General features: G+C 37.2%; 1 protein-coding gene across 1 annotated transcript; it reads left to right on the top strand.

The window, feature by feature from the left end:
• Nucleotides 1–1155: 1155 nt before the first annotated feature.
• Nucleotides 1156–10855, top strand: cUnh3orf38 (chromosome Un C3orf38 homolog). Its single transcript, XM_079618316.1, has 3 exons — nucleotides 1156–1384; nucleotides 1557–1732; nucleotides 7839–10855. The coding sequence occupies exons 1-3, from the start codon at nucleotides 1258–1260 to the stop codon at nucleotides 8391–8393; spliced, it is 858 nt and encodes a 285-aa protein (XP_079474442.1). The 5' UTR covers nucleotides 1156–1257; the 3' UTR covers nucleotides 8394–10855.
• Nucleotides 10856–12454: the final 1599 nt, after the last annotated feature.

The raw sequence follows: 12454 nt of genomic DNA on the forward strand, positions 1-12454 counted from the left end.
TCAGTTCTGGCATTGGCAAAGGTCATATGGGCCCGTATCTGGCCCTACACCCATCAAGCCGGTTTTAGTGTGAGTTGTGGCTTGCTGTGTATGGGCCAGATACGGCCTCTTATATAGCCTCTCTAAGGGTAGGGTTATTAGTGGAGGCGGGTTAGACACAGGGTGCAATCAACTCCCTAGCTTCCTTGGTAGTGAACCAGTATACCGTCTAGCCATGCTGTACACAAATTCAGGCACTGGTAAGGACAGTAAGGACCTTGGCTCACTACACATTGGGACACTGATGGCCCTCATTGTAGGGATAGAGCCTTGTGAATCTCTGAGGCTTTCCCCTGCTTGTGAAAAGAATGTCTCCGAGTATCGATTACAGGGCCATCTAGTGGTTAATAAAATGTACAAGAGCCGGTACTTGGGATGAAGCTTCACTGGATGAAGCTCTCACCTCATCATTGATGTCATTTTATTCTGTAGTGCACAAATTAAAGCACAACAACCATTTACCCTCTGATAATATATGTTATGTATAATATTAATTCATGCAAATAAAAGTCAATATTAGTTAGTGTAATATGCACTGCTTAACTCTGTTGTAGGGGCCCAGTAAGCTAGCAATTGATCGATTTTTAAAACTGAAAGAGTTGTATATGGCATGTATTTGACATACAGTTATTTGTATAGTAATAACATATTATTTATTCAGCTTGAATAGCATTATACCCGTAAGGCATAATGTAACGTCAAAAAAGTTCCGGGGGAAAAAAACATCTGCTTTTTTTTCACAAAGGTGGAAGAAAAATAAGAACATAACATTTGGTGATACCAGGGGTCATGTGGTTATTATATGTACTTCTTTAACAGTGTAAATGTGGGAAACTGTAACTTTTTAAATGAGAAATAAAAGCGTTTGACTGTTTGGGCTGAGTCTATTTCTCCTCTTACTTCCTCTTCCTTTGAGAAAACTGTCTCACAGGGTAGGCCTACAGATAAGGCTGGTGTATACAGAAACTGCAATGCCATCAGATATAAACAGTTTTCCCAATATTCCAGTGGGCTGTTGTTGGTAACTATGTTTAGTCTCTTTTAGGTATCTTGAACTTTTATTTTGACGGGATGATTGGTGCACCACCTTTATCTGGACTGTGAAGGCGCTGTAGCGCGCCACAACAACGGAAACAACTGCTTGTTCTACTTTCACAACATAGCGCAGATCCCAGTAGAAGTACGTGATATGAGTAGTTTGACATAACTGGTGTAAGTATGTCACAGTTGTCAATGAAAGAGCAAAGTGGCTGTCGAAAACTGTTAAAATTAGTACCCCTGGACGACTTGCTCCCCCTTAAAGATACAGTAACGAATCGACTGATTGCTGTGGAGAACACAGAAGGTAAGATGACTGTGAAGCTAACATTTTTCCAAACGGTTCTGTAAATATCGGTGATGTCTGGTGGTTAGAAAAGTGTTTAGGTAGGCGACACACCAAATTTTTAGCAATTGTGACTTGTTTATTGTGAGCTGTGTATCTGTCAGTCTGTCACAGTCTATTTCCTGATCAACAGAGGCTATTGAAGCCATCATAACTTACTCAAAAGATGCTGATGAGCTCCTCAAGAGAAAGAAGGTACACCGGGATGTCATTTTTAAGTATCTTGCCAATGAAGGAGTTGCCATGCCCCCTAATAGTGACAAACATCAGCTGGTCAGGAGAACCATTGAGTTTTGGTCGTCTGGTGAGGTAGGCATCGAGACTGATCTTTTTACACTGGGTGTATCTCTAAACACAATTTGTTAAAAACATGTTTGGGTGATCAACAGATTTTTCCCCCTTGAAAAAAGTCTATTTTTTAGGACCATTGAAGGTCATATTATGTTCATATTCATTATTTTTTATGACACTTAAGTACATTTTGCCCCAATTATCATTGATAATCTAATTAAAATTATTATTTAAAAAGTGGTTTTACTTCACAATATAATTAAAGTATTTATACTACATGATAGAGCTTAAAATAAAAAAAAGTATAATTTAATTACAGTGCAATAAATTATAATATGTTGTAATATATTTTTATTTATTTATTTGCTTGCTTGTTATAATGGGTAGTTGACATGAAATAATTTTTGGAGTTTGACATCCTGACATATGTTTTATTTTAAAGTACTGTAATCAGCATTTTCTAATTCTATTATTATTAATAGTAGTAGTAGGCTATTAGTAATATTTTGCATTCAACTTAATAAAAGATTAGTTCACTTCAGAATTAAAATGTCCTGATAATTTACTCACCCCCCACATCATCCAAGATGTCCATGTCTTTCTTTCTTCAGTCTGAAAAAAAAATTAAGGTTTTTGAGGAAAACACTCAATACTCAATACTCAATTTCTCCATATAGTAGTGGACCCCAATGGGGTCCAATGGATTGAAGGTCCAAATTGTCGTTTCAGTGCAGCTTCAAAGGCTACACGATCCCAGCCGAGGAATAAGGGTCTCATCTAGCGGAAACGATTGCTTATTTTCTGAAAATATATAATGTATATACTTTTTAACCACAAATGCTCGTCTTGCACAAGCACGTTGAAAGGTCACACGTGACGTAGGCGGAGGTACAAAGCGAAATGTCCAAAGTAAAACACCATTTACACAAATAAATAAAAGGTAATACAATTTTGAAGTTGGAGGAAATTTTCAGGCACATTTTTTAAATGATCTGGAATTATCTGGAAATTCTGAAGTGAACTAATCCTTTAAGAGTTGAATTGTGCTTGAATTTGGAATATAATTCTTGTAATGTTACAATAATAATTTAGATTATTTTAATTTAGATGAAGGATAATTTAAAAAAATCACTCTTTGTGTATCTCAGTATTTTTTGAATGAAAGTTAAATAACACAGTCCATAGAACATCACTAAAGCTGGGATTCAATAGAAGTTTATGAGCAAAAGGGAATCCATAGCTTTCAATAGGGCAAAAAACAATGTAATTTTTGCTGTGATTGTTTGTCAGAGTGGTATGTGTGGCAGGAATCTGTTTAAACATTAAACATTGAGCTTTCAAGCACTGTATTTTGTCCCGCCTGGACGCCCAGCTTATATTTATAATTGGATGAGGTCTTAAAAAGGCAGAACTTTGCCATGAGCGGCCAATACAATTAAACCTGTGACATACATGATTTACAGCTAGGGGTGCACCGAAATTTCGGTCGCCGAAAATTTCGGCCGAAAATGGCATTATCGGTTTCGGGCCGAAATAAAAAAGCCAGCCGAAAATGTCAACCGAAAATGAATGTCATCCGCGCCCCTCCCATCCGCGCGCAAGCGCTTGGGTTTCACTCACGGTCGAGCTGTTATCACTCGTCACCGACACCCACCCCACCCCTCGTGCTCAAGCAGGTTTCACTCACGGTCGAGTCGTTTGCACGCGTCTGCAAAGATTGAGCATGTCAGCGGTATGGAAGTATTTTAAAGTTTCAGATGAGGACAACCAGCGCCGCCGCTCCCACCACGCGCATGAGCTGAGAGGGCACCAAAAAATAGCGTAATGAAAAATCAATAATTATAATGCCGATATTATTTCAGTATAGAAATACAGACATCCCAAGTCTCCCGGAAGTTCCGGGAGTCTCCCGCATATTGATAGCGGCTCACTGATGCCCGCAAATGAGTTAAAATCTCCGGAATCTAGAGCGAGCGCGCCCGCGAGACAGAGACTGTGCTCCAAACCGTGTAGCACGGCAGAGAGGGAGAGAGAGCAAGAGACCGCGCGCGTGTGCCTCATGAAGAGCATGTAATATAAAATATATATAATATATAAAATATTTTAGGTTTTGTTATGTAACTGTTAGTGGTAATAAAAGTTTGATGATTATTCTATTTGTTTGTGATTTTTCATTTCAGATCCATTAAAAAGTAAGCAATATAAATAAATATATATTAAAGTTTTTAAAAGAAGCCATTTTCGGTTTCAGTTTTCGGACAAGTGCATCCTAAATTTTCGGTATCGGTTTCGGCCCAGAATTTTCATTTCGGTGCATCACTAAAGCACTTGTCATTTAAAAAAATATTACTGTACAAACATGGAGTGTTGTAATACCTCTTTCTCTCGGTGTGTTTAGACTTCTCTTCTAAAGTGTTTAAAAGGTTTGGGGTCGGTACGCTTTTGAAAGAACCCTCTTATGCTCACCAAGGCTGCATTTTTATGATCGAAAAAGGAGTAAAATGTAATATTGTGAAATATTTTTACGATTAAAAATAACTTTTCATTTTAATATATTGTAAAATGTACAATGGGGAGAACAAGTATTTGATACACTGCTGATTTTGCAGTTTTCCCACTTACAAAGCATGTAGAAGTCTGTAATTTTTATCATAGGTACTCTTCAACTGTGAGTGACGGAATCTAAAACAAAAATCCAGAAAATCACATTGTATGATGTAGGGCTGTAATCAACCAAAGAAAATCTTGGTCGACTAGTCCTGAAATTTTAGACTAAAAATGTTGTTAGGAAAAAAAAACTTAAATAAATTAGCTGCACACTGTGCACAGACTTGGTTGCCTTGTTGTCCTTGTTGAATTATAAATAAACATAAAAAATAGTACGCTATTTGCAGTATATGAAATCGTTTTTGACCTAATTATTTTGCACTGAACTGAGTCTGACACACGAGTCTGTCGGCTCTGACAGCGTTGCATCACGTGACCTGGGCTAATCCAAAAGAAGTGAAACTGTGTGTTCTGAAGACAAACTGTTACCTGTGAAACAGGGGTGCTCTGAAAACACCCCCATTAGCAATTAGTGCTTTCCACCTTTTCATTTTCATGAAATGAACGCGTTAAAACTGATGAAATGAACGCAGCAAAAAATCGACCAATCAGAATTTTGGCCGAGCCAGAACGTATCAACCAACAATCGACTAATCAACTGGGAGATTACAGCCATAGTATGATGTGATTGTTTTAAGTAATTAATTCGCATTTTATTGCATGACATAATTATTTGATACATCAGAAAAGCAGAACTTAATATTTGGTACAGAAACCTTTGTTTGCAATTACAGAGATCATATGTTTCCTGTAGTTCTTGAACAGGTTTGCACACACTGCAGCAGGGATTTTGGCCCGCTCCTCCATACAGACCTCCAGATCCTTCTGGTTTCGGGGCTGTCGCTGGGCAATACGGACTTTCAGCTCCCTCCAAAGATTTTCTATTGGGTTCAGGTCTGGAGACTGGCTAGGCCACTCCAGGACCTTGAGATGCTTCTTACGCTGTGTGTTTCGGGTCGTTGTCATGCTGGAAGACCCAGCCACGACCCATCTTCAATACTCTTACTGAGGGAAGGAGGTTGTGGGCCAAGATCTCGCGATACATGGCCCCATCCATCCTCCCCTCAATACGGTGCAGTCGTCCTGTCCCCTTTGCAGAAAAGCATCCCCAAAGAATGATGCTTCCACCTCCATGCTTCACGGTTGGGATGGTGTTCTTAGGGTTGTACTTATCCTTCTTCCTCCAAACACGGCGAGTGGAGTTAAGACCAAAAAGCTCTATTTTTGTCTCATCAGACCACATGACCTTCTCCCATTCCTCCTCTGGATCATCCAGATGGTCATTGGCAAACTTCAAACTAGAGGTCGACCGATAGTGGATTTTACCGATAACGATAGCTAGGTTGGGCCATACTTGCCGATAACCGATTAATGAACCGATAGTTTTTAAAATTGATACTGGATAAAAACAAACATAATACTCCAAGTAAAACAGTGCTGAACTTTATTATATATATAAAATAAAAAAAAACTATTGAACCATGAAAACATGCTAAATGAAATAAATATATAAATGTGAATAAATATTTAAGTCAATAAAAGACATTCATTCAAACTGAAACAAAAAGTAATACTCTAAATAACAAATAAAACCAGTTACATTCAAAATTTAACTATTTAACTGTTCTTTTCAAGCCAACTTAATTAATAAAAAAGTAACAAAATTTGTATTAAAGTGAAGATAAAAAAAAATAAAATAACCGAAATCGAATGCTTTTCTGATTCGTTTATGTTTCTGTCGGCTGTATGAACATATCAGTTTGCTTACGTCTCTAGCTTTAAATATGCAACTTCTCTGCATATTTAATGCATAAAAGTGACCAGCTGGATATGAACTAATGCAAATATAGAGGTAACAATTGTGACATTAAACATTCGGGTCGGACTTACGTTTATGTTTGTCAGTGTTTTAACCGCTTGAGGTACTACTAATGTTAGCGTCCTCTCAGCCTCGAAGGCAAACAAACATACTGTTGTGCTGTTCTTTCTCTACTAATGCAGCATTTAGTCAACAAATGTATCACTTTATAATGATATGACAAAATGTACTGTATACATACATTTGAGCTGTCGGTGCTTTAAACGCGCATCTGATGTCAGCGCTCTCCACGCAGCATGTGCTCTCAGTGCAGGACGCAGAATCACGTGTCGAAATAAACAACACGAGGCACGAGTTTTTATTACACCTCTAGAGGCCGCTCTTGTACAACATCATGCCAGCAGACCCTTCTCAGCTCTTACACTGTGTAATGAATGACAGCGCGCGCTTCTCAGCCGCTCCAGCAATGGACGCAACCAGGAAAAACTATCGGTATATATTTTTGCCGATAACGATAGTTCCACCAGTCAACAATCGGTGCCGATTAATCGGCAAAACCGATGAATCGGTCGACCTCTACTTCAAACAGGGCTGGACATGCGCTGGCTTGAGCAGGGAGACCTTGCGTGCGCTGCAGGATTTTAATCCATGATGGCGTAGTGTGTTACTAATGGTTTTCTTTGAGACTGTGGTCCCAGCTCTCTTCAGGTCATTGACCAGGTAGTGCCGTGTAGTTCTGAGCTGATCCCTCACCTTCCTCATGATCATTGATGCCCCACGAGGTGAGATCTTGCATGGTTCCCCAGACCGAGGGAGATTGACCGTCATCTTGAACTTCTTCCATTTTCTAATAATTGCGCCAAATGTGGTTGCCTTCTCACCAAGCTGCTTGCCTATTGTCCTGTAGCCCATCCCAGCCTTGTGCAGGTCTACAATTTTATCCCTGATGTCCTTACACTGCTCTCTGGTCTTGGCCATTGTGGAGAGGTTGGAGTCTGTTTGATTGAGTGTGTGGACAGGTCTCTTTTATACAGGTAACGCGTTCAAACAGGTGCGGTTAATACAGGTAATGAGTGGAGAACAGGAGGGCTTCTTAAAGAAAAGCTAACAGGTCTGTGAGAGCCGGAATTCTTACTGGTTGGTAGGTGATCAAATAATTATGTCATGCAATAAAATGCAAATTAATTTTTTAAAAATCATACAATGTGATTTTCTGGATTTTTGTTTTAGATTCCGTCTCTCACAGTTGAAGTGTACCTATGATACAAATTACAGACCTCTAAATGCTTTGTAAGTCGGAAAACCTGCAAAATCGGCAGTGTATCAAATACTTGTTCTCCCCACTGTATTTATTCCTGTGATGACAAAGCTGACTTTCCAGCAGCCATTACTCCAGTCTTCAGTGTCACATGATCCTTCTAAAATATGCTCCATTATGATTTAATATTCCAGTAAATCTTTTGTAATAAATCTTTTTGTCCTTGCCACATAAAAGTATTAATTTCTTAAAAAAAAAAAAACATTTGTGTAATTAAGTGATTTAACTTACAAAAAAAAAACCTTCCCCATTTCTTGAAAAGCACCGTCTGCAACTACTTGAATTTCTACTTTCAAATCTGCATGAACCCTGCATTGAATATCCCTTGTGAAGTTAAGGTTTTATAGGTTGTATTTTGACCCGGTCCATGTTTCAAACAGATCTCAAGGCGTGAGAAGAACACAGTCATTACAGATGAGGTTGGAGATGGTCTGTCAGACCTTGCAGCTTTGGGAAAACAGTTTTGCCAGTGGTTCTACGGTCTTCTGAACTCTCAGAACCCCAGTCAAGGGCATCCGGTGCAGGACTGGGGTCCTCAGCATTTCTTGGAGGACGTGAGACTTCGACTTCTCTTATGTACGGGAGAGCAGCGTGTAGATGAGTTCAATGGGGCACAGATGGTCAGCCAGCGGCTACATGCTCTTGCAGGAGAGGAACGCCTGTTGTTCTGCCCAAACTTGGAGGGTTATGGGTTAAAGTGTATATCTTCAGCTCATGGGCTGGTGGTAGTTGCCGTAGCAGGGACCATCCACCGTGACAATGCCTGCCTTGGGATTTTTGACCAAGTATTTGGGCTCATTCGCTCACCAATCGACAACAATCGCTGGAAAATAAAGTATGTATATATAAAAGTAGAAGCACAAAGTGCCATCACAGAGAGACAGTTACCGCTTATTACATATGATTCAAAAGAGTTGCTGAGTTTTTGTAATTAAGAGTCCTTGTGAGGACATTTTTTTTTTCGACAGTGAAGAGATAAACTGGGTTAAACATGGAGGATGTAATGTTCTGTGAAACATCTGTAAACCACTTTATTGTGGGATACATATGACTTTATAAAAGGATCTTAGTTTGTATTTTTTGTTGACTTGAAGGACAATTTCCAGTCAGTTTGACCCCTAGCAAACCTCAACTCAACTGTAAAATGTAATTTCAGTAATTTTATAAAAATTATTGATCTTGGCCTTACACAATTTTTAATTTATAAACAAAATGTGTATAAAAGAAACAATAAATTTGACTTTTTAGTCATTTTAGATCATATGTGAAATAAACAAAACTACCACTTTAAGATGGAAGTCTTACTTTTATATCTTGATTTATTGTTTAATATAGACATCCTAATTTAATTTATATAATAATTTTGTGTGAGGGCTATTTTTAAATTCACATTCAGAATTTCCTTGTTGAATTTGTATTAGGGCCAAAATCAAATATTCCAATTTTAAGTGTTTCACGTCATTTTTTTTTTTTTATTTTTTTATTATTATTATTCATTTGTGAATTCTGGTTGGCTAGAATTCAAACTGTCTGGAGTATTATAATCGTCTTAAGATTCCACTTAAAATACCATTAAAAAAAATATTTGTTAAGAACATCTCTGTGCCTCATGGCTTTATTTTATTTTATCTATCAAGTTGTGGCTCAAACACATGGACATCTTTATAAATCTTGGGAATAACTTTTTTGTTTTATTACTGTATGTTCCTCCAAATCATTTCCACATTACATTAATTTTGTACAGCAGTGGCGTTACATTCACTGATTCCCATATGAAGGCCTCATGATCATCAGCTCTGTTGCTTTATTGCGGAAGGAGCAATAACACTTTTCGCTCCTTACTGGAATGAAGTAGCCTACCTTTTGTGGGGCTTGAGAGGCTAGAAGCGAGTTCTTTGACTCATCAGTCTCTAATTGGCCAGTAGATGAAGCTGCATTTCTCTCTGGAGGAATATGGAAGTGAATATGAGCCGGGCTGGGAGGGGTGTTTACCACAGCAATGTGTGGTTTCAGTGGGGAATGTTATATGTGGGAAATTATTCTTGGCGTTCGCTTCAAAGACTGACGCTTCGATAATATCATTTCTTGAGCTGTTTTTTAATGCCACAGAGTGCCATAGCTGTGGCAAAAGACGGCACCACAACCATTGATCTTTTTCCTGTTCACCTCCCCGAAAGAAAAATAACAAGCTCCTCGCCTTCTGTCTTTATAGCCGTGGCCTCTTTCTTTTTAATAAGTGGTTTGGCTGAGCTCACAGTTATGACGTGCAGGTTCAAAAATACAGTTCACTGGCGTCTGCGGATCATTGCGACTTCAGATTGTCTTTAATGGAGAAGTGTGTTTCTCATAAAGCCCATGTTAACGTCTTGATGGTAAATCTCTCAGATATGTTTTGGAGTGGTGAACAATGAACTTTTTTTAATTGGCGAGTCTATTTTTTTGGTTGTTACGTTTCAATTATTGCTTTAAAGGTTAGAAAATAGCACATAAGCTCTTTAATATGTTCACTTGTTTATAGCCTTTATAGGCGTATTCAAACTGAATGGCTGTGCTATGATTAAAACGTTTCTCTAGACATTCATTCACTTATGAATCTGTTTCATAGTGGAACTAAAGAGAATTTAGAAGTGTGGGCTAAGCTCTTTTGCCATGCTGTATACTAAACCAACTGTTTAAACTTCAACTATAAGCTTTTTAAATTACTGGGACAATCTAGTTTATCAAAGAGCGGCACAATAGATCGTGTAACCGCTACAAGATTAACTCAATTACAACACTTACAATCTTATACGTGAAAGACAACCTATGTCCAATCGTTGACAAGTACGATCACAGCGAACATTCAGATCTGAGAACATTGGGATCTTATTTAGAATAAGTAATTACTTAATAACTGCTAAAAAAAAGTACATTCTATATAGTATAAATGTGTTTAGTGTGAATGTAATCTGGAACGTACTACATCTGCCATGTTGTTATTAACATGTGACCTATCAGCAACACCTAACATTCACAAATTCTCTCCCGTGGCCTCATGGGATAGTAAAGTGTCCATTATATGCACAATTCAAAATCCCAGAATCTCTGTACTGTGAATTCGGACATACTACTTTTGTCACATGTACTGTTTTTGCCTACTATATGAAGTATGTGATGTCAAATGCAGGCAGAGTTAATCACTGTTTGAATGTAGCTTGACCCTTCAAATGATTGAATCAATTATTCCAGGTGGCAACAAGTTACTGTTAAAAATGTAGTTGCCATCGAATTAGGACAAGAGATTCGATCAAAAATGCTGATTCATAATGAAATAAGTGAAATATACATGTAAAGTGTAACAATAACACTGTAAAATAAAGTTTTACCAAACATTGTTTCGTTGTATTCTTTCACAGTCCCTCTGGTATAGCTGAGCTCCAGAAAATCAGCAATGAGCTGGCTTTGACAGTTACAGATTTGAAAAACAAAAGGCGGGAATAAAGAACCCAAAACTATATCACAAAGAACCATTTTAGCATATAAAGGGTTCTTCAGGACGATACGGTTCTAAATAGAACTGTCACTACGTTAAAAGATCTTTTAAAGAACCATTCCTTTTTTAGAGTGTATTTTGAAGCATTTATTTAATACGATTTTGACATTATACATTCATAATAATAATAAAATGAATTGCATATTTTTTAAATAGACTGCAGCAATTAACATTTTGTCATTGTTGTCTATTCAGAATCTTGAGAGAATTGTGATTTCTCTCTCTCTCTCTCTCTATATATATATATATATATATATATATATATATATATAAAAAGAGATTTTCAGTTGATCCAGAATCGTGTATCTCCAGTATATTAACTTGTTTCAGTACTTGGACTTTGCTGGTCTGCCGTAGCCTATTTGTCACACAATTAATGAAATGCCCACATGGGGGCACAATTGCCCCATTATTTGTGTCAAATTCAAGAGGCAAAGCAATTATTTTAGGAAGTCATTTTGTTTTATGCAACTCCAATATTTCATAGTGCTGTTCATGTACCAAAGTGTACATTTTGAACTTTATTGTTGATTGCTTGCTTGTAAATCAATCTCATCCTAAGTGTATTGCAAATACAAATTATTACTTTTGGAAACAATTGGATGAAGTATATTAAAAGTGAACATTATTTATTGATGTATTTGACAATGTCCTTAGTAAAAGAGGGGTGGAGTGGAGAAGAAATACAAAAACGCCTTGAACCAAGTAATCCATCTATTAAACCTTTGACAGGCCAGACAAATCAATTGGTTAATTAAATGAGTTACTGTTTGAAGTCCGAGAGACCCTCATCCATAAGAATTAGAGCTGCAAAGCAAACAGAGGCATTTATAGTGCATCAGTGTACTGTGGCGTGTTTATACATGTGGGAAGGACAGAACCTGAAGACGTGATCAACATTTATCTTCTGACCTCTGTTCACGTGTACATTAGTATGTGGAATGCCTTCTACAGCCGCGGGATCAAAACAAACTCCCTCGTATGAAGCCAGGCTGATTTATTTCAATGAGAAGAGTTTATTTTGCTTCTGCCATCAAACTTTTTTTCCATAAAGAGTCAATCCGAGGAGTTAAATGTCATTATTATATTATTTTGTTATATTATTTTAATATTACATTTTAATACATCTGTTACCAAAATATATATATTGTTTTAGTTATTGATAAACTACGTGTACATTTCTCATAAATTTAAGAGAACATTTGTTAGATTCTTAAAAAAAAAAAAACAGGATTGAATGGTTGAGCTTGTGAAATGTAGTCAACACTACATGCATACAAATGTATTAAAAAAAAAGAATAAGATTTATTTATTTATAAAAAGGCTCCCAATAATATTTCTGTAATGGATGAAAATGATGCAGTAGCATGTTGCATACAAAGCTAAACAAAGTTAATACTACAATAGACTATTACAATATAACAGATTACAATGTCATGATATTCTATAATTTAATTTGTTGGA

Source organism: Phoxinus phoxinus (assembly GCF_949152265.1).
Source record: "Phoxinus phoxinus genome assembly, chromosome: 7".
In the NCBI taxonomy this organism is placed as follows: domain Eukaryota; kingdom Metazoa; phylum Chordata; class Actinopteri; order Cypriniformes; family Leuciscidae; genus Phoxinus; species Phoxinus phoxinus.

Excerpts from the sequence above, each read along its gene's own strand:
- cUnh3orf38 (XM_079618316.1), top strand. The coding sequence starts at position 1,258 with ATGTCACAGTTGTCAATGAAAGAGCAAAGTGGCTGTCGAAAACTGTTA. Across the intron at positions 1,385-1,556 it reads TGCTGTGGAGAACACAGAAG|AGGCTATTGAAGCCATCATA; the intron begins GTAAGATGACTG and ends CCTGATCAACAG. Across the intron at positions 1,733-7,838 it reads AGTTTTGGTCGTCTGGTGAG|ATCTCAAGGCGTGAGAAGAA; the intron begins GTAGGCATCGAG and ends TGTTTCAAACAG.